Here is a 25,044-nt window from a genome sequence, read left to right as displayed (position 1 = left end):
AATATCTTGGTTATAAGTTGGTTTACTTAATTTTGCTGCTTTTATCCATGATTTTATTTTATAGACCTAGTTTTACAGAATTTATAAAAGAGAAAATGTTTCAACAGCAGAAAGTCTTGTGATTTATCTTTCTGTTGTTTCTTGAAAGTGAGGGAGCCCCATGGCTTTAGAAGTGCAGGGGCACAGGGACAGTTTTTTAGTGTTGTCAGACAGTGCAGATCTTCATCTATTTAGGACCTCGATATTTTCCTCAGAGCCACAGTGACGATCCAAGCAGCGACACCAGTGACTAGTAAGAACCCACTGTGGATTTTGACCAGAGCCACCACATCCACACTGTCTTTCTCAGTGGTCTGTTTCCTGTCTACTTTCTCTGTGAAGTGGTTGGTCACCACATTAAGGGCTGTGGGGCTCTAGTTTTCATCTTGACCACAGACTGTGCTTTCTGAGATGGCCAGTCCTCAGTCTAAAGGTCTGTGATGCTCTGTGTTCCTGTGCGGAGCCTGAGCAATCAGGCAGCACACCCATTGGGCCCTTCACTGGGATCTGGGGTCATCAGGTCTTCTCCGAGGATCCAGAGAGATATGCTTCCCAAGCGAAGAGTTCAACTTGAATTTTTAACATTTTTTAGTTTCGAGTTGTTTCTTTGTTGTGTGGGAGCCAAACTTCACCTTCCAGGAAATAAACATCTATCTAGTTCCCGGCTCACAGTTGTTTAAATAGAGATGGCTTGAGGAGAGGGAGAATAAAGACCGGCTGGTTCCTTATATTTTTAAATAGACAAAAGAAACATTTTTAGGTAGATTTTGAACTTTTTGTTCTCATTCACAGCCTTTTTAAACCATTACCTTGGTAATACTTTCATTTTCACAGTTCAGGTCAACTGATGTGCTAAGCCTGTTAATCACTTACTTACTCTGTATCTAGAGGTCTGCCAGGTATTAAACTAGCTGAGGGAAACTGCTTTGGTGAAGGTCAGAGTTTCTGTACAACGTGTGTGTGTGTACATGCACATACTCATGTGTGCACACTTAGTCTGCTGTCTTAATGTGTGTATGCTTAGTGTGCACATACACATTTGCATATATACACACATACATACATAAAACAAGCATGTCCTTCAGATACACGTTACCACCTTCTGTTCCATTGATTCAGAAAGGTTCATTTAAAACCAGTTAACTGCCACGCATCCAAAAGGGAAACCATCCCCACACACCATGATATTTTGAGTTCAATTTAAAAAATCAATTTTCCATGAATATTATAAAAATAAATATATTACAATTCAGGTGTTCTTGAATATTTTCAGCTGAAAATACGAAAAATGATTTTAAAGTTGGTCAGGGCTGCCACTTAGGGACAATTGTTTTTTTATAGACGCACGTGGCATGTGTGGAAGGCCCACCACTTGCTGTAAAGACATTTATGGTGTACAATGGGTAAAGCTATAATTGTGGCCCTAACCAGTTTGGCTCAGTGAATAGAACCTCAGCCTGTGGACCAAAGGGTCCCAGGATCGATTCTGGTCAAAGGTACCTCAGCTGCAGGCTCCTCAGGGCTCATGCAGGAGACAACCAATCGATGTGTTTTTCTCACATTGATATTTCTCTCTGTCTTTCCCTCTCTCTTCCACTCTCTCTAAAAATCAATGGGGAATTATCATCAGGTGAGGATTTTAAAACACACATATATATAAAATAAATGTTAAAAATAAAATTATAATTGTGGAACGTTGTACCACATATTCAGATATTCGTGGCCTAAAAGAAAGAAAGACAGTTGACAAAAAAATACACCAATACTTAAGCTCTGTTTTCTTGTCTCTTAATGTGTTTTGGTTATCAATTATCCATTTAGAAAAATTCCAGTGACTACCTACAAGATTTGACTAGTGAATGTAATACATGATCTTTATAATGTTCATTTCGTGTGTTTTATTTTTATTGATTTCAGAGAGGAAGGGAGAGGGGGAGAGAAATAGAAACATCACGATGATGAGAGAGAATCATTGATCAGTGCTCAACCCCGAGTCACACCAACCATGCTGTTCATTTCGTTTTAAACCTTTATTAGATTATAGTTATAGTAGAATTGATCTGTGATCCTTCTGGTATACAAGGACTTTTTTCTTCTAGCAAAGATGAACTTCAAGATGACTAAGCAGAGAATACAATTAACTCCCTCAGATCCATAAAACCATTTCCATTAGTCAAAGGAATTGAAAATACATATATGAATGTAGTTGTAGTTTAAGAAGTATGCTTGTAAAGGCTTAATTTCATTAAATCAATTACCCAAGCTATTAAAGTTTTTAAATCCTGCAAGAACTTTATGAAGATACTTTATATTTCTGTAGCTTTGGTGATATGGGCTAAGAAGTCATAGACATAGGTAGAAATTGCATTAATAAATACGCAAGAAATCCTAAGAGGAGAAGGAACATGGGCATTTAAAAGTATATTGTTGCCTGGCCGACATGGCTCAGTGGTTGAGAGTCAACCTATGAACCAAGAAGTCACTGTTCAGTTACTGGTCGGGGCACATGCCTGGGTTGTGGGCTCAAACCCCAGTGGGGGACATGCAGGAAACAGCCAATCAATGATTCTCTCTCATCATTGATGTTTCTATCTCTTTCTCCCTGTCCCTTCCTCTCTGAAATAAGTTTAAAAAATATATTTTTTAAAGTACATTGTTAGTATATGTGAGGAAAGAGTTTGCTGTAACCACGTTGTTCTCAGTTTTGTAGAAATCCTCTTGAATCCCTTTTTATTCATCTTCTCATCAGATATTGAGTGTATTCTCTGTGCTTTAACTGGCTACACTAAAATGAGTTAAACATGGCCCCTGCCTTTGAAGTAGGAAGGACAGAAACAGAAAGCCCAAAAGGTACATATCACGGTTGTTATACTAGGTGTGCCGGTTAATAATGTGGATTTTTTTCAATAGATGGAGTTACACATATGTTGATAATATGCGATTTGATATGTATGCCATTTTGTTGTATTGACAAAAAGCTTCAAAACTTCATATGTCAAATTTTCTGAAGGTGTTAACATCACAGATAATTCTACACTTAAAAATACCAAATTTTGTGCCAAAAAAAAAAGCATTTGCAGGAAGTTTTAATTCATTGATTTATTTTGAAGAAAAGTGCTGCTGAAAGTTATCGTATATTTCGGGAAGCTTATGGTGAACATGCTCCATCTCAAGATACTTGTGAACACTGGTTTAAACGCTTTGAAAGTGATGGTTTTGATGTGAAAGACAAAGAACGTCGAGGTCAATTTGAACCACGCTTTGATCGTAAAACATCCAGAATGGGCCAGAAGACACGGCAAAGTAATTTTGCTTCATGATGAGGCACCATCACACACTTCGAAACCAGTTAAAGACACGGTAAAAGATCTTGCCTGGGAAGTATTAACCCACCCGCCATATTCACCAGACCTTGCTCCTTCAGATTACCACTTGTTGCAATCGATGGCACATGCACTTTCTGAGCAGCACTTCAAAACATACAAAGAAGTGGAAAATTGGGTCTCTGAATGGTTTGCCTCAAAACAAGAAAAGTCCTATTGGGACGGTATCCACAAATTACCTGAAATGAGGGGAATGTGTAGCTAACGATGGACATTACTTTGAATAAAGCACTTTTTTGATGTTTCTCTTAAAATTATCGTGTTTTCTTTGGATTACAAAGTCCATACTATTAACCAGTTAATAATTAATCCGCATTTTTAACCGGTTAAGAGGTAATGTGCACTATTAACCGGTTAATAATAATTAATCCACATTATTAATCATAATAATGCAGATTTTGTAATTTGTAACATTCCCCTCATTTCAGGTAATTTGTGGATACCATCCCAATAGAACTTTTCTTGTTTTGAGGCAGACCATTCAGAGACCCAGTACATTTTGAAGTGCTGCTCAGAAAGTGCATGTGCCATCGATTGCAACAGTGGTAATCTGAAGGAGCAAGGTCTGTTGAATATGGTAGGTTGGTTAATACTTCGCAGGCAAGATCTTTTAACGTGTCTTTAACTGGTTTTGAAGTGCGTGTGCCATCGATCGGAACAAGTGGTAATCTGAAGAAACAATACAACAAAATAGCATACATATCAAATTGCATATATATCAACGTATGTGTAACTCCATCTATTGAAAAAAATCCGCATTATTAACCGGTACACCTAGTAAGTCATAAGTGAGATACATGTTAGATAACCCTAACACACAACCCTCTGAGGCAAATTTTATCACCTCCATTTTCAAGATGAAGGAACTGGCATTAATGTGGCTGCAACTTGAATTGGGGACTTTCTGATTTCAAAACCCATGCCTCAGGCCCCTGCACTTACCTCTCTAAATGATTCATTCTTACGGCCAAATCAAAATCGTAGAGGGCGTATACATTATCAGTTTCTCTTAATTCATTAAATCAACAAATATTTACTGAGTATGTTATTAGTTACAAAGCTCTGCTTGGTAATGAGAGAAATAAAAACAAATAAAACTTACCTCATGCCTTTGACCAAAGAGCTATAAGTAAGGAACATCGTGTCATGTTCTTCTTTGTAACCTGAGAATGATTAGCCTGTTGCTTATACTTGATGGACTGGCTTTTCCTATGCGTAGTAATGGAGAATGTTGCCCCGGTCTCTCTCTCAGAGAGTCCTGAGCAGCCCAACCAGGTTGAACATGCGAAGCCCACTCCCTTCTGGTTGTTCTGAATGCCCAGAGGAGCCCACACGGTCCTGCAGCTGCGAAAGGGGCTTGCTGGGAACATGGGCACCCCCAGAGTCCTCCCCCCATCTAACTGGCCCCAGAGCAGCACAGACAGGATTTGCAGGGTAGAATCTATGTGACATCAGGGTCTTTGTCCTTCGTGATACACTGATAACCATTTAGAAAGACACAGGTAGAAAACACAAGTTGTATTTAACAGTATTTTTCTTGTTGTAACACTAATGGATTTATTACTAATTAATGAGATTTTCTTCCTCTTAAATTTTTTTAAATTTTTTTTTAGTATTAAGGGAGCTGCTTAGAAAGTTATCTTTAATGTATGTCATTACACTCAACAGTATCCTTGTGGTTTGAAAAAGCCAATGTCCCTCCCACTTAGCAGATTGTGAAGTGGTAGCCAGAGCAGTAGAAGGAAAACCTGGGTGGGTGGGGACAGTAAGTATCAAAGAAAGAGTATTCGAGGAGAGGAATGGCCAGTAGGGTTAAATGTATCAGTTGGGGTGATTTAGGGTGCAATTAATAGAAAATAACCTCTAAAACTAGATTCAACGTTAAAGAAATGTATTCTCTTACATAAAAGAGAGGAACAAGAGTAAAAGGAGGGTGGTGGTGTGTTTTCTCTTCCCAATCATAGGTCTTTTCTATCTGAGTCCGTTTGGTTCATATGCACACCCTCAACCAACGCCAATCACCAGGAAAAAGCCAGGCTGTCTGCCCTTGAAATTGAGGTCACCCTTCCCTGAAACACTTTAGGAGAAAATAGAAACCTGAATAAAATTGGGGTTTGGCTGTAAAGGAAGAATGGAGAAATAGAAGCTGGGTAGACAGCCAACAATGAGCACTACCAGTATCAAGTAAGACAGGGCTGGAGAAGCAGGTCGGATTTAGCAACATGAAGATAATTGGTGCCCCTGGGGAGAGACACTTCGTGGTGTGGTGGCTGAGGATGGGATGGGAGGTGAAATGTGGATAAACTGAGTGGAGACCAGCTCTTTCAGAAGTTTTGCTGTGAAGAGGAGAGAGGGGACTGGTAGAAAGTGCAAGGTAAGGAGCTGAGTAAAGGTATTTCTTTTAATGAGAGAGACTTGAACATTTTGAAAAGTTAATGGAGGGATCCGGTTTAGAGGGACATGTTGCAAATGGCAAGAGGAAAAAGGGATAAAGTCTTGTACAGTTTCTGAGAAGATGGGAGTGGGCGGGATCCAAAATGCAGGTGGAGGGAATTGGCCTGGGCCTGGCAGGGGGACAGGTGGCTCTGAGAGGGGAGAGGCTGGGTGGAGCTGTGCGGCCTCGTCTTAGCTCTGGAAGTGGGCGTTGCCTTTTCCTCCTGAGTAATTATGCCGTACACATCCCTGGCTTTTACTCCATCCCTAACTCCAGGTGCAATTATAGGCTACTTTTATATTGTTCAAAAATTTTTAAGTTATATTTCATATAATAGGAAAAACTTTTCTTTTTCCCCCTAAGAAGCTATTAGTTAGCCCCATGCACCAAAACCATCACTATAAAGAATTTTACAATATGTTATTGAGAAGCTGGGAGAAATAGCAGAATTTTAGTTTGAGGATTTCCTGTGAAATATAAGGCTAAAATTAATGGACTTTTAGGGACCAAATATTGACCCTCTTGTCCCAATCCCAATGTCGTATATTTGCCCAATTGCATAACCATCAGGAATTTTACCAAAAAAAACCTACAGATATTAATGCTCCAGATCAGTAGTTCTCAACCTCAACTGCACAGTGGGGTAGCCTAGAAAGCATCTTTTATTCAGCTCTGTATCTCCTAGCACCTAACACAATGTCTGCCGCATAGTAAGTAGTGTTTGGTTGCAATTACCTGTCTGTCTTCCCTGCTACTCTGTGAGAGCAGGGAATTTAAAAAATATACGAATAAATGAAATAATGAACAAATAACCAGTGGAGAAAGACTCACAATTCCATAAGACAGTTACTCTTCATGTATGTTTTCTAGTTATTCTGGGTCCAGGCTCATGAATTTGTACCTGTGACAAGTGGCCCTATTATGACCAGTTCACACACAGACACTGACATTTCCTTCCTTCCCTCCTGACGAGAAACAATCCTGAACAGAACATTTTAAGAAATATCTTGTATGACAAGCTTGTTGGGGGGTTAATGGCTGGCCTTTGCTAGCTGAGATTGCAGATCTTGCCCCACTGGGGACACACCTGCAGACAGAAATACTCACCCGCCTGCACGGCACCTTCTTCAGCCAGTGCTGCAAGGACTTGGGCAGATCCTTGTTCTTTGAGCTTTTCTAAACTAGAACTGACCCCTCTCTTCTTATCAGACCTCAACACCCTTAACTATACTATAGCTTCAGGGATGTTAATGGAATAAAATTATCTTGAAAACTATGCTGGTTGCCTTGATTGGTGCCTTGATTGGGATCTGTCTGTTCTTTCTCCAAACCCCTCAGCCACTCATTTAGAGATTGTGGCATTGGATTACTTCTACAGAGAGTTATTATTTTGTTGTTGTTATTAATCCTCACCCGAGGATATTTTTTCCATTGATTTTTAGAGAAAGTAGAAGGGAGGGGGAGAGACAGAGAGAGACACATTGGTTGCTTCCTGCATGCACCCTGCCCAGGGCCGGGGATTGAGCTGCAACCAAGGTAAGTGCCCTTGACCAGAATCAAACCTATGACCCTTCAGTCCGAGGGTCAACACTCTAACCACTGGGCAAAACTGGCAAGGGCTACAGGGAGTTAATTTTATCCATTTTCCTCCCCAAGGTTTCCTCTCTGAGATTTAAAGTCCATTGTTTAAAACTCTCTTCTTTGAGTAGTGTTGAGAAGGGACACTGCCAATATTTATGTTATTCATTTTCCTTATTTCATACTAGTAAACACTCCAGCTGTCTTGACCAATTGAATGTCTTTGCACGTCCAGTGAAAGAACCAGTTTGAGTATGAGCACTTGCTTCTTTGAGAGCCAGTCTGTCTGTTTAAAGTGACCAAGCAGGGCTGGGAAGAGAGAGAGGGGAGAAAAGGGGAGATATCTGTAATGCTATCAACAATAAAAAAAAAAATTTAAAAAATATAAAGTGACCAAGCATACTCCATTCTGATCCTTTAGGTGATTTTAAGTTGAGCTCTTACAGGCCTGTGTTAATTCCCAGGTCTCAGAGGGTTCTCTCACATGTAAACCCCGTCCTAACAACAAAACTGTACTCAAATGTTAGTGAGACAAGGACTTTGCCAGTCTCTATAAAAGACATTTTTCCTTTTTTTTTTAGAGAGAGAGAATGGAAGAGAGAGGGAAAGACAGAGAGAAATATCGATGTGAAACATCAATTGGTTGCCTCCTGCACGCACCCCTACCAGGAGACTGCAACCGAGGTACGTGCCCTTGACCAGAATTGAACCCGGGACCCTTCAGTCCACAGGCCGATGAGGGCACGATAGCCTTTATCTTTGATAAACATTATCTTTATCCTCTTCCCAAATACCAACCAAACGGTGTTCTTTCCCTGAAAGGCATTTCTTCTCTTTTGGTTGTTCCTTATCCTTGCCCACTTGAAACCTCTCCCTATTCCTCACTGCCTGTCCAGTTTGGTCTATTCCTTAGTTTAGGGCCTATCTGAAGTCCCATCTCCTACAGGAAACCTTCCCTTGACTTTGGCCTTATTCAGTTCAGTGTTTATTGATTTTTTACAGAGAGGAAGGGAGAGGGACAGAGAGCTAGAAACATCGATGAGAGAGAAACATCGACCAGCTGCCTCCTGCACATCCCCTACTGGGGATGTGCCCGCAACCAATGTACATGCCCTTGACCGGAATCAAACCTGGGCAGTTCAGTGTTTAGTCATGTCTGTACATTCTACTTTACACAGGGGTTCCATGTTTATGCCTGTTTGTTTACGAGGTCCTTGAGAGCAGGGGCCGTGCCTCTTGCTTCTCCAGTACCACGCACAGGCTCTTGCCAACACGGGTTCAATTGTCACTCACTAAATTGAACTGAATCAGATCAGATTTCAGGGAGAGTTATGGTAATTTCTTCCTTATCTCAATCAAGATGTTGACTTGAGTGACCAGAACAAAACTCACTATAGGAGGTTCCAAATAGGTTAGGTAACACACATTCTTAAGAAAAGATTTTGTTTCCTTTTTTTAAAGTCAGAAGAATCCTTTTCCACCTGACAACTGAAGCAGGAACGTTAACCATGCGTTTGCTTATCTTCAACAGGCTGCACATTAAATGGCCAAGAGGTGAGACTCACTGTCCACTACGAAAATGGGTTCACGATCTCCAGGGAAAACGGAGCCTCCAGCAGCTTGCTGTACCGCTACCCCTTCGAAAGGCTGAAAATGTCTGCTGACGACGGCATCAGAAATCTGTACCTGGATTTTGGTGGTCCTGAAGGAGAACTGGTGAGAGAGTTTCTGGAAAACATGTTTATTCTAATAGCTATTCTCTTTCTTATTTATTGCTTCTTACCCTCTTGCGTAGACATATTATGAACTGATCACCTACTTTTTTCCAGGAAACTGTTCTTCAGTTTTCAAGATGCAGTGGGTTTGGGTTCTTTTTTTTTCCTTTCCCACATTTGGAAATCATTCCCTTTTTTTTAAAAAAATATATTTTATTGATTTTTTACAGAGAGGAAGAGAGAGGGATAGAGAGTTAGAAACATCGATGAGAGAGAAACATCAATCAGCTGCCTCTTGCACACCCCCTACTGGGGATGTGCCCGCAACCAAGGTACATGCCTCTGACTGGAATCGAACCTGGGACCCTTGAGTCCGCAGGCCGACGCTCTATCCACTGAGCCAAACCGGTTTCGGCTCATTCCCTTTTTTAGAAGTATTTTTTTAATCTTCGAAAGAAAAAATAGCCCTTTTAAGAAATAGGTTTTTATAAAAAAAAAAAAAAATAAGATTAAATATTAAGCATTTTAAATACTAAATAAATTCTAGTCATTGCTATTGAGCAGTTTTTTGGCATAAGAATTAAAAGTAATAGGGTGTCTTGGTTGCTACAGAAGTTCTGCTGACCAGAGAAAAAGATGCAGAGATATGCCCATACAGCCATCATTTTCTTTTTTACCTCCTTGTCCCTTAAAGGAAATTTCAGCAGGAACTCATGATCCCCTTTAGAGAACTAGAGAAGTATACTTCAGAAATCATAAATTGTGATAAAGGAGTAAAACAATGCCTTTTCTCTTTTATCAATATTGAGCCAGTAGTTCAGGTCTTTATGTGAAATCTTATGTCCATTGACACAGTTACAACAGGTCTAAGTTGGAAAACAGTATCTTGGCATTTTAGAACTGAAATAGATCTATTTTGAGCACACTGGCTAGAAATCTTACTTTAAATGGTGAAGCTTTGGGAGACTATGGGTAGGACTTTTCAAAAACCTGAAGCATTAGAGACAGTTAAAAGCTTCTATGAAAATAACTTCTATTAAAGTAACCAGTTATTAATATCAGTAGCCATATAGCAAGCAAGGTATTAGATTATCCTCAGCTATTTATATATTTTTAATCCCTGCTTTACAAATGTATGCAAAGTTTAGTGAGGAATTTAATGCTCTTCAAGTCCTATTTTTCTTTACAAGGCATAATTAAGCCATGTCCTATTCCTGGTCTCTGTTATCAGTGCCACCATGATTGACGTCCCCCTTGACTCATGCAGCCAGACCCCAGGTCTCCTATGCATCTGGTGCCAGGTGTCCAAATTAGAGGCCTGTGCTTAAGAAGGTATAATAACCCTCCTTACTAGCCTCAAGAGTTGTCATTTCCACCACAAACTTATATGAGGTGTCAAAAATCATACCATAGCCCTAGCCCATTTGGCTCAGTGGTTGAGTGTCGGTCCGCGGACTGAAGGGTCTCAGGTTCGATTCCGGTCAAGGGCATTCCAATCAGCTGCGGTCTCCAGCCCGGTCGTGGGAGGCAACCAATCAATGTATCTCTCTCACATCAAAATTTTTCTCTGTCTCTACCTCTCTCTTCCACTCTCTCTAAAAATCAATGGAAAAATATCCTCAGGTGAGGATTAACATCAAAAATCATACCATAGCCCTGGCCGGTTTGGCCCAGTGGATAGAGCGTTGGCCTGCCGACGGAAGAGTCCTGGGTTCGATTCTGGTCTGGGGCATATGCCCGGGTTGTGGGCTTGATCCCCATTGGGGGGCGTGCAGGAGGCGGCTGATCAGTGATTCTCTCTCATCGTTGATGTTTCTCTCTCTCTCTCCCTCTCCCTTCCTCTCTGAAATCAATAAAAATATTTTTTAAAAAAGACAAAAATCATACCATAGGTGGTGACAGTTCAGCTGAGCTTACTGTGGCTCCCACTCAGAAATGCATATAATTACAATTAATGGTTTTCATATAGGATATTCTTTTCTTTTACATCCTCTGCTTTTTAGTTCTATCAGGCATGGTGGAAGCCAGTACACCACCAAGTGTATCCTAATTGTGGATGTGAAATCTCAGACTAATGTTTAATTATAACATGGAATAACCTAACTTCAGAGTACACTTTCATTTGTGGCTTTCAGTTCCCAAGAGTTTCTGTAGCTCCGGCACATTCTTTATCTAAGTTCTTCTGAAAAAGTAGAACATCACATCTAAATTTGTTTCTTTTGCATGTTTGTTTATTAGCATTTCTGTGTATCGTTGTGGTAACGCCCTTTCTCCACAGACCATGGACCTGCACTCTTGTCCGAAGCCGATTGTATTTGTGCTGCACACGTTCTTGTCGGCCAAAGTCACTCGCATGGGACTGCTTGTATGAGCAGCAAGAGTCAGAAAAGAGCCTTGAATGTCACAAGAAGTATTTCCACCTCAAAAAGAAAAAGAAAAAAAAAAAGCACAAAAAGAAAGCTCTTTGCTCTCCTCCAGCACAGTGCCTTGACAAGGACCTGCGAATCACTGCTGAACCCTAACCACGTTTGAACAGAGCCTGCCTTTCACAAGTACCGTGGCCAGAAGTTCTAGGCTCTAATAAGCTCCAAAATGAAGCTGTTGGCTTATTGTTAGTTTCCTAATGTGGTTTCTAAGTAATTGGGTTTAATTCTCCTGTTAAGAAGGGTGGCTCATTGTTTTTCTTTTTGGACATAGTAAAATATCCAAGAAGTTGGGGGTTTTTTCTTCTTCCCATAGGATTCATTTCAGACTTAGCTTTGATCTCTGGCTTCGGAAGACATCTCTTCCCAGGTGCTAGTTTCCAGCAGCCCCTGCTTCTTGGCCATTCCAGACATGTTGTACGTTGTGATGGAGTTTTCTGTCCCCACGTGCTCCTCCCGCCCTAGGAAGTCCTCGAGTTGTATCACCAAAGCGCTCTTCCATGTGTCCTGGCTCTCGCTACCTCCCGCCCCCCTGTCCCCCGCCATCCCTTCCCACTGCACCACCAGCTTTGCCACTTCTCAGTGCTTACGTTAGGACTTAGAACTTGCAGAATTTTATTTGCCTTGCCTTCCGCTCCCTTTCTGGTGGTGACCAAGTTGAAGAGCAAGTCGGAACCACTGCATTGAAAGAAAAGTTTTACTTGTTTGAGAGTTTTCTAATTTTATCCTTGGTAGGAGCTAGGGGATGTGGTAAGATTTATTTTAAAAGAAAATCCTTATTTTATTTTTTCCTTGACCTAATAATTGATATTTACTTTAATGAGAAAATCCTCGTGTTAGCCTAAGCCATTTTTTATTGCTTACCAAACGTGCCTTTGGTTGGGGTTCGTGGAGCTTTATTAGTCCCTGTTTGAATAACTGGATATCACTGCCATCCCAGGGAGGCCATCTGTCCTGGTGTAGGAACAGCCTGCGGCAGCGCTCGGCAGCGCTGTCTTTCTCGTGGGCAGAGATCGTTGAGGAAGATACATCCTGATGAGCAAGCTTGTTTCAAGAGGAGAATTGGTGGGTGAAGCCAGCTTTGCAGCACAAACAAATTGTCGAGTTGCTTTGGGCTCTGTTCCTCCATGTAGGACCCTGGCCCCGGCCCTCCCCACCTTGCAGCAGCACAGTGGTCTGGACAAGACTCAGTGTAGCTCAGTAACCCCTCCTACAGTGAGCGGGGTGAGGACACCATGGAACGGATGCCTGGGTTTTGCTAAGCACTGCCAGATGCCATCATTAGGACACATTACAGTAAGATAGCTGCTTTTGTGGTACTGGAAAACACACTCAGTTATTTATGATTATGAAGGAGGTGCATAGCTGAAACCATTTAAAATAGGGTAATAGCTGTATAAGATGTCAACATCAGCACAGTCCCTGGAACTGAAAGAGAAGGGAGTAGTGAGTTGGCTGTTCTCCGTGTTCTCTGAAGAAAGGTCTGGGATTAGTTCTCCTTTACTACGTTTATTCGGAGTGCCTAGAGGATGTGGACATTACAGAGGGTGGAGGAGGGCGGCACTCCCAATAGGAAAAGAAAACAGCGGTGTGTGCAGCGCACAGCTATTTGGTGTGAGGGCAGACTGACACAGGTGGGATGTGAAAGAACCGACTCGAGCAGAAAGTTCTAGTTAGACGTTGTAAGCCCATTGTCTTCACTCCTTCCCCGTGTTCAGTGAGATTAACCACAGGCAGAGGCTGGGGAGAGATGTCTGTTCTTCTCTCACCACCGGTCCCAAAAATGAACTCTGATCCACTTAAAACTGGAAATTGAAATCTTAGACTAGAATATGTCTTTCAAGAGCTTCTGATGTTTTGAAAATTCACAAGCCCAAGTTTGGTTCCATCTGGAGTAAGTTGACAAGTTAGGGAAGAAAAAAAAGTACCTTGAAGGTCCAGCTGTGATTTCTGGAAGAAGAATTTGAATACAGAATACCCTTCGATAGGGAAGCTTAGACATTCTTTGCAGTGAAAGGATTAATCTGAGAAGATGAACGATGTAATCACAGACTTTTGCAGCAAAGCCATTTGGTTGAGGTTTTCTTACAGTGAGAAAGGCTAAGCCACTGAAAAGACTTTCAGGGGGAACTTCTGAGCCACCTGCTCATTGGTTATATGAAAAAGATCGGTAAAAAAGGTGTAACTAAAATGTGGGAGGGGGAGGTAAGGCGTGCATGCCCTTCAACCCCTTTGTTCAAGCTGAAACTGCCATGGATAGCCCCAAGGTCCACAGGGTTTTTAATATTTAATAGGGTTTTGAGTCTTGGTGTGAAGTGGAATTGATGGGAGGTTTCCTGTGACAGCTTGCACCCCCAAGAGCAAGAGCCCTTCAGCTGCTTGTTTCACATACTTCACTTTCCAGCCCCGGATGACCGGGTTGTTCTTCCATTAAGTGTGTTTGTGGGGTTTTCAAACCACAGGTGAAGTACTTTTTGTGAATGAGACAGCCTTGATAAATATGTGCATGTTTTTGACCCACAGTTGGGAATATGAAGAGGGCTGACTGTGTCCACTGCTCTACACTGTTTTATAAGGGGACTTGCGCGTCTGTGGATTTGGGTCCTGGAACCAATCCCTTGTGGAAACCAAGGAACGACTATAGTGAAGGTTGTAGGGAGTCAAAGTTAATTCGTGGATTTTCGACTGCCGGGGGAGTTGGCACCCCTAATCCCCACGTTCTTCAAGGATCAATTTGTACTTTGTATTTAGATGCCAAAAGATGGCAAATTATTTTCAAATGATAACTAAAAATAGGCATTTTTCATATTTCACATCTTTTACAGAACAGCTAATTTTTCATTTCTTTTTTATTCTGAATTAAGAAAATTGTTGAGAATGTTGTGGGCTTCCATGTGTTGAATGTAAAGGAATTGCAGAGTATGTCCCCCTCATTCAATGCCCCCCAAGACCTGGGCCTAGACATCTTCTCCATATTCCACACAGATGCCTATCAAAGAAAAGGCTCAGTTATTATTTTTCTGAAAAAGGTAAGTCCTTTTCTGAAGTCATCAAATGAACCTTTCCTGGAAATTAGTATCTAATATTTTATATGAAGAAATACTTTAATGTATGTTTATACAGTATTTATAAGATATTTGTAACTGTAAACTCACCTACCTAGTAGACAGAGTTTCAGGTTAAATATTAGGGCATGTACAGGCAATCAAAATATTACTTTAAATGTCATTCACCTATTTTAAAGCCATGTTTTAGCACTTTTTAGACTAGGTAAGTCTGATAGTGCCTGTTTTTATCATCTGAAATCTCACCAACTTTGTTATTGAAAATTATTGCATGGAAGGAGAGATTGAATTATTTATTTCTTACATTTTTATAAGTGGAAAAATCTCTCCAACCAACAAATGATTAAAGTTGTTACTGATTATTTGTTCTCTTATCCTCCTAAGCAGAATGGTAACAAAGCTTTTTTTTTCAGCTGATTAAATGCACTTAGCTAATAAACCAAAATTTATTCTTTAAAAAAAAAGCTGTGTGGAATCTGGATAAGATTATGTTTCTTCCAGAAAAACAATTAGTGCAAATGCTTTTGATGGACAAGTGTGACCACTTTTGAGAAAAGGTTATGATAGATTTTTTTGTTAATTTTCTGAGAACCTCCAGGTCTTCTTGTTTAATTTATATGCATGTGGATAATTTGTGTGTGTTTTTCAAAAACATGGAAGAATCTCCATATTTTTAATGCAAATTATCTTGTAAGCTGCTATGCAAATTGTATTAAAAGGCCTACCTACTAAAAGAGTTAAACATTTTTGAAGCTTCAGGGAAGACCTTATAGACTTAAGCACTTTCTCTGCTTTTTTGTGTCTTATCTTGGATACTTAACGCTGAATTATGTTATTGTTTTCACTGGTTATAAGCTATTGATTGTACATAATATTTAAACCAAATATCCAGCATACATTTCCATGTTGCTGCCATCCACTATCGACACCATGAGTGAAATGGCTGTTTGGAAACCCAAAGTTCATGCTTTTACAATCCTTAATGAAGAAGTAAAATGCCAGATCTCTTCGGTCTCAAAACATTGTTCTGGTCTGATCTGACTATCTGTGTAAGAAGAGAGACTTCTTTAAATTGGGATGCTTAAACTTTTAAGTTGAATTTGACTATAGTCATACTCTACTTATATATTTTTTTCAAGTATATTATGTGGCAAGTGATACTATATTCTACCTTGAGTTTGGAAATTTCTTTCAGTTAAATTTGAATTGTTACAATGGCTGCTGAAGATGAAGACAAAGGAATCTGCCATCTGCTGCCATTCTCTCTCTGTCTCGATTTTAATTGCTTGGAAATCTAGAATTATTTTGACTTTCTTTTTTTTTTCTTTTTTCTTTAATTGTAGACTCTTGTCCTTTAGAATTCGGTTTGCATACATTCCATCTTTAAGGGAAGTTTTTGATAGCTCATCAAAGATAGCTGCATTTCTCGGGTTCATGCCGTGTTTGCTTCCAGTTTTTGGTTGCTCGGTTGGTGGAGTGGGAATGTCTTTCTTCTGTGGCTCAAGAGCATCGCGCACATGGATCTTCTCTTCACTAACCTTTGTTCCCACAAATTTGGCAAAGCTCATTTGTGTAACTCTTGCGCAGAGCTCCTGAAACTGATCGATGAATTCTTTCTGTCCATTCAAGCTTCTCGTAACTCCTCTCGAACTGCACCCATCTCACTGATAAGTGTGTTGATTCCAACTTCTAGCCTCTTAAGCAGTTGTCTGTCTGAAGCAGCGAAGCCTTCTTCAGGAGCACAATCCATTAGAGATTGAGGAGGTCTCACACTCACTATTGCTTCAACCTGGCTGGCATCAGCAGTGTCAAGAGTCGAGCCTATAGAAGAGGTTGGACTTGTCGCTCTGGATTCAGTCTCCTCTTCATGCTCCATAAGCTCGATGATTGGTTTTTCCTTCCTCTTCCCCTTTGATGGTCCCGCATCCTTGGAGCCTGAGGTTTTGCGCCTTCTTGAGTCTGCCATAATAGGTGGTTGGAGTCCTATTTTGACTTTCTATATCCTGTCTTTAAAAACCGACACAGCAGACTTTCCCCTCCCTTTCCCTTTTTTAAGCTACATCTTTGTGCTGAGTATATAGACAATTGATAAATGTGTCATGTTAGTTCTAAAATAATTATGCTTTATATCAGGTTTATGTTTTCTTGATCAATATAGCTATTCTCATGGTGAAATTTATTTTACACTAGTAATAGACTGCTTAAGCGGCTGATTTGAAACCCTTTCTCTAAAAAAACAAAATCATCTGGCAGATAAGTGATATAAGTTCATCCTTGAAAGGATCACATTTCAAGTTAACGTAAAGTACAATCAATAGGCGCATAGAGCGTATCTGTTTCCTTGTCCTTTTGACACGAGCTAAACTGCCAACTGGAAGAATGATTGTTATATATTAACTAGAAAATGTATTTTAACAAGATTTCTTCTATTGTTTCAAAACTGATAAACTTGAACTTAATCTCTTGCCATTTATTCTTCCTTTCCACTTCAGGTTCTGAACCAAAGCATTTTCTGGGTTTTTAAAGCAACTCTGCATTTGATATAATGCATAAATATGCCATTTGCAAATAACTGCTTGTTCTCCAATGAGCATTTGGTTATATTCAACAAAAATCTACCATATGAACTGTAATCTTTGAATTGCCCAAAATAGATTGATTGAAACTAAAAACCTATAATAGAGAAATTATCAATACTCTTTTATTCAGGGGTTGGACAGAAGTAGATTTACAGTTGTTCATTGAAGTAATACAATAATTAATAAATAATAATATAAGAATAGCCCTGGCCAGGTGGCTCAGTTGGTTGGAGTGTCGTCCCATACACCAAAAGGTTGCAGGTTTGATTCCCGGTCAGGGCGTGTATGGGAGGCAACCAACGGATCGATGTTTCTCTCTCTTTCTCTTTCTCTCCCCCTTCCTCTCTCAAAAAAAAAAAAAAAAAAGCCACACACTCACAAAAAAATATTCTTGGGTGAGGATTAAAAAAAAGAAGAAGAAGAAACTGTCTCATTGTACTCACAAACTGTAAACCTACTTTTGCCCCTGTATTGTGAGATAAGGTATCCTAATAGATTTCTAACTTCTGCGTCCTCTGAGTAGCTTACTTACTCAGTTTTTCTTAATCTTAAGCTCTAAACTGTTGACACCAGTGATCTTTTCGTTTTTGAGTCCCTCTTTGTCCCAGTTACATACACACCCTGAACTCTTCCAAAGTGGTAGAAGCCTCTTATGAGGAGATGAAAGGTACGTGGGAGGCTTGGAGCATTTTTAGAAATTGGGGGACTAATTAATGATCTAGTAATCCTTGCATTCTTTCCTCTAATAAGCACTTATTAGTGTATAGTTCTTCACAGGCACTCTGAAGGATCCATAGCACATAATCCATTCTCAATCACACCATGCCATCTGTCAGTCAGAGGTTAAATAATTAACCACTTCATATTTTTATCAAAGTACATCTGGAGTTCTGCTCATTTGGCAAACTGGAAAATGTTTAAAAGGAGGCTCAGTCTTTGGCCCATGCTAGGATGAAAGAATTCCAAGCACATTTAAGTAGGCTGGTCTTTTCATCATGCATAAATTTTTAAATGCAAAATTATTATTTTAGTTTGGGAAGGAGAACACTGTAGAATATCTTTAGGGAGATAAGTCACAACAACAATTAAGTTATGTTGCTCAAAGTGGATCAATGGGAAAGTCTTTTTAAAGAAATGCTTCTTTTAACTATAAACAGCAAAGCTAACAGTGAATTTTCATCTACCCCCCATTTCAAAATTGTGCTGGCCTATTCATTTCCACACTCACACCATTTAAACATCTCATTTGCTGAAAGTCCTTATACGTGGTAGATGGAGTATTTCTTCATAGTGAGAGCTCAAAATGAAGATATTTAAAACTTAGTAAAATTCCACTTGTTCCAGACACTCTGGAAACTCAGTGAAAAGAGCACCTAAAGAAAATGAAAGATGGTTTGAATGTTTGCATATTTTTGTATATAGTAACATCCTTTTCTATCCAGCTTGCCTTCCATTTATCACCAGGATCAGCCTCTCAGGTAGCATCCTTCATCACGCTCAGAAAGTACCTGAGTGATGTGATTGGAATGGCATAGAGCCGTGGTCGGCAAACTGCGGCTCGCAAGCCACATGCGGCTCTTTGGCCCCTTGAGTGTGGCTCTTCCACAAAATACCACGGCCTGGGCGAGTCTATTTTGAAGAAGTGGCATTAGAAGAAGTTTAAGTTTAAAAAATTTGGCTCTCAGAAGAAATTTCCATCGTTGTGCTGTCGATATCTGGCTCTGCTGACTAATGAGTTTGCCGACCACTGTCATAGGGAACACTCATGGGCTCGTTCCCCTTTGTGTCCAAGTGTCCTGGGGTTGTGCACACATATTAGGTCATGGTCTTTCCTTTAAACCTGCCCTTTGACAATCAGGTGCTAATGATTATGTATTATTGGAACCAGCACATAAGTTTTGTCGCGTGTCTGTTCTTCCTCGGTTGGAAGAAGTGCGTCCCTTCTCTCTCAGTCCTGCTCAGGTGGGGGTCAGCTATATTTTTTCACCTCTGTTTTCTAAATAAATAGAATCTGGGGGAGAGGAAATTATTAAATCGAAGTTCTTCGTTTGGCACAATCAATCTTGATGATGCTCTTCACAACTTACAGCAAATCTGCCCTTATCATGAGATCCAGTTTTGTTTTCCTCCAGTATCGGGGGCTGCGTGTTACCTTTAAACCTACCAGGTGGGTGCAGCACGTTAAGACCTTGGTTCCCAGAGAATGGTTCCCCTTTGGGTATCAGACCCAAGGTCTTTTAGCAGATAATGTGGCAGGCCACTACCTAGGAAGCCTTTTGTTTGGGCTAATCTCTGCAAACTCTGGTTTGTCCCACTCGTTTGTATTCTGTCCCACACAACTAGCATTTCTATTAAGTATTAAGACTTAGACAGCTAGGATAATACTTCTACAAAGTATTAAAAGTATGTGATATTCTGGGGTTTTCTTCTTCTTTTTAGAACCCTGTATTTAAACAAGACTTCTTTGTAAGTGTTTAAAATTTAAGTTTCAAATCTTCTGGCATCACCAGACTACCAAGTTGAAATCCGTGGCGTAAAACAGGGCAGTATTTGTGTTCTTAATTAAAAAAAGAAAAAAGCTTTATGTATGTGTACTCTATAAATACAAATGCATAGACAACACTTTCCCTTGAGTTGCACATCGACATTTAGCATTGTATATTACAATGAAAGTTTGTAACTTAAGGGTATTATATATATAAATACATAAATACCTTTGTAACCTTTATACTGTAAATAAAAAATTGCTTTTAGACTTGTATTTTTTTCTTTTTTTTTTAATATTAAAATAGTTTCAAACCTACAGGAAAGTTTTAAGAACAGTACAAAGAACTCCTACCTCCCCTTTTTCCAAATTTCCCAGTTAACATTTTAGCACATTTGTTCCATCTTCTTTTTCTGACATGATGCTCTCTTCTGCGTACCTCCCAAACACAAGGACACTTCCCTGCATCGGCACCACACAGACCTCCAATAGGAAACCAGCATTGGTGCAACACTACCGCCCCGTCCAGAGACCCCATTCAGATGCCACCGATCATCCCGACGACGTTTCCTTGCCTTTCTGGCACAGGACCCTATCCAGTTCCACGTTGTTTGGTTTTCGTGTCTCATCAGTTCCTTTGGTACTATTTTTAAGCAGATTTAGGGCAAATCCAAACTAGTTTTGGTTCTCGTTCCGCCAGTGACTTTCTGTGTGATAGAAGCTTAATCACTGGATCATCTGAGCTTTATCAGACTTTGAGTCACACTGAGGAGTGAGAGGGGAGATGGTTTCTTGGGAACTGTATTAGGAACCATCAGTGCTCCATTGATCTGGGTGTCACTCACCTTGCATGATATCTTAGCAAAATTTTCCCCTAGCCCTACCTCTCCAAAATGTTCCTCACCTAAAACTGGTTTTTGTTCTGCACACTGCTCTTGGCCCCCATCAGGGAGTTCATTAACAAATGGTTAGGAACCCATTCCTTGGTACAAGCCCTAGAACACGGGGGTTTGTTTAGTCTGACTTTACAGGTTGTACTGGCTAAGCAGAGTGGATGCACTGGTCCAAGCTTGGGTTTACAAGTGCCACATTCTCAGCATCATGATCCCAATTAGAAAAGTGCTGTGCAAGAGAGAGCAGATGGAATTGTGCCTTCGCAAGTCAACGACTTTCCACCTAAAGGTGGGAGCTGAGAATCTGATTTCTGCTCTAGTGAGAGAGTTAGAACAGAAAGGTACTGATCTGATCATCAAAATCATCAAGCCTAAATAGATCCCATATGCCAGCCCACAAATAAAACTTAAATTTGGTCCCTTTATTCCCCTTCCTCAACTTACTCCCCCATCCCCAGCAATGGCAAACACCACTGTAGAACTGAGGGGGGAAGGGGGTTGTTTCAGAGTCTGTTTTCCAGCTCTTCCCAGGAAAAAAGTCAACAATGGATGACCAAGTGAGAGGGGAGAAGATCCATTTCCTGCCATCGGAGGCAGCAGCTCCAGACAGAGCTTCCTCTAGAAGGGGGAGCCTCCTCTGGGAAGCTCTACCTTGGGATCAGGGGCAGTGTGGGTGGCAGGCTTGTGAAAGACAGAAGCTGAGCAAGAGGTCCAAGAAAGTGGAGTGGGCAGAACAAAGAAGATGCACACAGCTCGTGGATCGCAGACCCAGCCCTTGTTTCGGGCTGAACTGTGTGCTGCCAAAATTCATATGCCGAGCCCTACCGCCAGCACCTCAGAATGTGACTGTATTTGGAGATAGAGCCTTTAAAGAGGCGATTCAGCTGAAATGAGGCCATTAGGTTGGGCCCTAATCTAATCTGACCGGTGTCCTTATGAGAAGAGGAAACGGGACACAGATACGGGGGCGTGTGCACACAGAGCAGGGACCCTGTGAGGACAGAGCCCAGTGTGGCCATTCGCAAGCCAAGGAAAGAGGCCTCAAGAAACCAACACGGACTCCTTGACCTTGGACTTCCAGCCCCCAGAACTGTGAGAAAATACATTCCTGTTGTTTAAAACAACCCTGTCTGTGGCATTTTGTTATGGCAGCCCTAGCAAACTAATAGAGCCCGCTTTTACTTGTAGGGACTTTTTTAATTTTAATTCCGTCTTTCAACTCACACAGCCCATCTCATATGTGGGGTTCATATGTTCTCAAGCTCTCTGCTTCACGCTCACCCACCAGTGAGAGCTGCTCTTTCGTTTGCTCACTTATTCATTCTGAATAACTTACTTATTAATTCTCCCAGCAGATATTGCTGGGCCCCTAGAAAAGGCCCAGCCCTACCCTCAGTGATGCAAAAGGACAGTGACTATGCCAGGTGCCCTCACAGCAAACGAAAGCTTCCCTGCTCAGCTCTGTCGGTATCTAAGCGTGGCATATTCAGGGCAGAAGCTAAGAAGCCGTGGCTGACAGGGTGTGTGCCGCCCTACCTCACCCAAGCCCGTCAGAGGCCTCGTCCTGCCACTCCGGTCATTGTCCTGACTCCTGTCCACAGGGACGCGCAGCACTTTGGCCTTTTGGTTCCTGACCTCCCGTGTGTGGTGATGGCCCCATCACTTCATCTCCCCATCTTCCTGCTCCCAGGGCCACCCCTGGACTGCATTATTTTTTTTTCTATTTTTTTTATTAAGGTATTATATGTGTACATATCTTACCATTGCCACCCCCCACCCCACTCCCCTATATGCCCTCACCCCCCAGAGTTTTGCATCCGTTGGTTATGCTTATATGCATGCATACAAGTCCTTTGATTTATCTCTTTTTTTTTTTTTATATACATTTTATTGATTTTTACAGAGAGGAAGGGAGAGAGAGAGAGAGTTAGAAACATCGATGAGAGAGAAACATCGACCAGCTGCCTCCTGCACACACCCTACTGGGGATGTGCCCGCAACCAAGGTACATGCCCTTGACCGGAATCGAACCCGGGACCCTTCAGTCCGCAGGCCGACGCTCTATCCACTGAGCCACACCGGCCAGGGCTGGACTGCATTATTGATTATTGCTGAAACAGCCACTTCCGAAATCAGTAACCGAAGCACCCCTCTCAGCGTGTTCTCATTGTGCCTGTCCTTCAACCTCCTGGGTCCTCCATCAGTCCCACTGACTCTTCCCGTCTCCCTACGCACTTCGCCCCGTACCTGGCTCTGATTCCACACTGGCTGAGCCTGTGAGTTTCCTTGCTGCTCTGTCTTCATAGCGGCCTCCTGGATGAATCCTGCCATCTCCCTGCACCTGAGCAGCTGAGTATTGGGGAGAAAAATCCAAGGCAAATTAGTACCTTATACATTTGTAGAGGTTTCCAACCTTCACCAGGTTTGCCCTTAACACTGCTCACTTTCGGATTACTTTACATTGCAAACCATCTTTACTCTCCTCAAGCCCCAGGCCTCCCACCTTCTCTCTCTCTCAGTAGATTCTCTTTCCTTCTAATTCATGGAGAAAGTAGAAACCATCCAAAGGTACTCTCCCAACTTCTTGTTACCTTCCAGCCAACATAGGCAGGCGTCTATCTTTTCCCACCTATTGTAATGGCTAAAGCCAATTCTCCTACCTATACGTTGATCCCATTCCCATTGATCTTTACTAGATCCTTTCTATTGGTTTGTTTGGTGTGTGTGTGTGTGTGTGTGTGTGTGTATTGATTTCAGAGAGGAAGGGAGAGGGAGAGAAAGATAGAAACATCAATGTTGAGAGAGAATAACTGATCGGCTGCTTCCTGCATGCCACCCAGTGGGGACCAAACCCACAACCCGGCCATGTGCCCTGACTTGGAATCAAACCGTGACCTCCTGGTTCACAGGTCGACACTCAACCAGTGAGCCACGCCGGCTGGGCCCTATTGGTTTTTCAAACACGCTCAACTCTTCTCACATTAACAACCATCAAAAACTCCTTCCGGACCCACAGTTCCTGCAGCTATTGTTCTAGGCCTCCCTTTCTTTTCCCCAAACTCCTTGAACTCATGGACTACACTTCCTCATGACCCACTCACTCGTGGCCCTCTGCAGCATGGCTCTGCCTCCTCACTTACTCATCTCTGGCTGAGGTCGTCAGTATCTTACATATATCACTGTCTGCTTTCTCAACTGCATAGGTACTGTGCTCCTCTCTCCTTCCCCACAGTCCTCCCACCCCTCCCCTGACTTCCAAGACACTCTTCTGTCTATCCTTGTCTCCAGCTGTCTTTCTGAGCTGCCTTTGCAGGCTCATCCTCTGGTTGGCCAACAAACCTCCAAGCTCTGCCCTAGGCTCCCCCTACACTCTGCTCTTTCTTACTCGCAGCTTCCATTCCCACTGACACCCAGATGTCTCACAGATGTGCATCTCCAGCCCTCATCTTTCTTCTGACTTCCAGATGCATATATCTGACTGTTGATACTTCAAGGGCACCTCAAACTCCTCATCCCTCCTCCACAAGCCCCCAGATCTAGTCTTTGTCCAGTGTCCCCATCTCAGTAGCATCACTATTGGTCCAGGTGCCGAAGCCAGCAACCCAGGAGTTATCTCTGTCCCTCCAGCCCTCACCATACCCCTTATCTAATCCACTTCCAAGCGCTTAAAATTTGTCTTCCAAAACCAACCCCATTCTGTGCGTATCTCTCCATGCCCCTCTCCCCCCAGTCCAGGCTTCCCTCACTCCTCACTCTTCTGGACTAAGGCAGTAGCTTCACAGAGCCATCCCACCCCTGCAATCAGTTCTGCATAGTAGGGCTAGAGTCATCCATACAAAAACAAATGAACAGTTTCCCATTGTTCTCAGGATAAAACCCAAAATCTTGACCATGGCCAAATGTTCTGGCCCCTGCCCTCCCCCTGAACACAGTTCACCTCAGGCTTTGACTTACACTTTCTGCTCTCTGGCTGCCTGAGCCTTCTTCCAGTTTCTTAAATTCCACCAGTGGCCTCCTCAGGGCCTCGGGGCCTTTGTACAGGCTGTTCCATCAGCCAGGAATGCTCTTCTAACCCCCTTCATCGCTCGAAGAATGGGAGGCTTTCCTGAACCCCTATCTTGGGCAGGTTTGCCTGCTAGAAGCCCACAGAGCCATGGGCCTTCGCACACAGGCCTCAACATGCTTATTACATAACTTTTCCTGATGCACATCATCTTTCTCCTCAGACTGCAGGCTCCCCTAGAGCTGTCAATCATTGCTGTACCCCCAGAAACGACACAGAGCTCCAAAATAGCCTATATTGATGAAATATTGTTAAATGGAGTGAACGTGGCTCAGTTGGTTGGAACATCATCCTGTACACCAAAGGGTTGCGGGTTCGATACCTAGTCAGAACACATACCAAGGCTGTGGGTTCGATCCCCAGTGGGGGCGCGAGCAGGAGCCACCC

General features: G+C 41.9%; 1 protein-coding gene across 2 annotated transcripts in view; it reads left to right on the top strand.

Moving 5' to 3' along the window:
• The window catches only part of SNTB2 (syntrophin beta 2), an 85,045-nt gene extending 67,459 nt beyond the window's left edge, over positions 1 to 17,586 (top strand). For both annotated transcript variants that reach the window (XM_054711086.1, XM_028143230.2), the window contains 2 exons: positions 8,966 to 9,150; positions 11,428 to 17,586. In XM_054711086.1, coding sequence (XP_054567061.1) covers positions 8,966 to 9,150; positions 11,428 to 11,520 — 278 coding nt within the window. In that variant the 3' untranslated portion in view covers positions 11,521 to 17,586. The remainder of the gene's footprint in view (positions 1 to 8,965; positions 9,151 to 11,427) is intronic.
• Positions 17,587 to 25,044: the final 7,458 nt, after the last annotated feature.

This window comes from Eptesicus fuscus, chromosome 21 (genome assembly GCF_027574615.1).
Source record: "Eptesicus fuscus isolate TK198812 chromosome 21, DD_ASM_mEF_20220401, whole genome shotgun sequence".
NCBI lineage: Eukaryota > Metazoa > Chordata > Mammalia > Chiroptera > Vespertilionidae > Eptesicus > Eptesicus fuscus.
The sequence above is the reverse complement of the archived record's forward strand: the minus strand, read 5'-3'. Positions and strand labels throughout refer to the sequence as shown.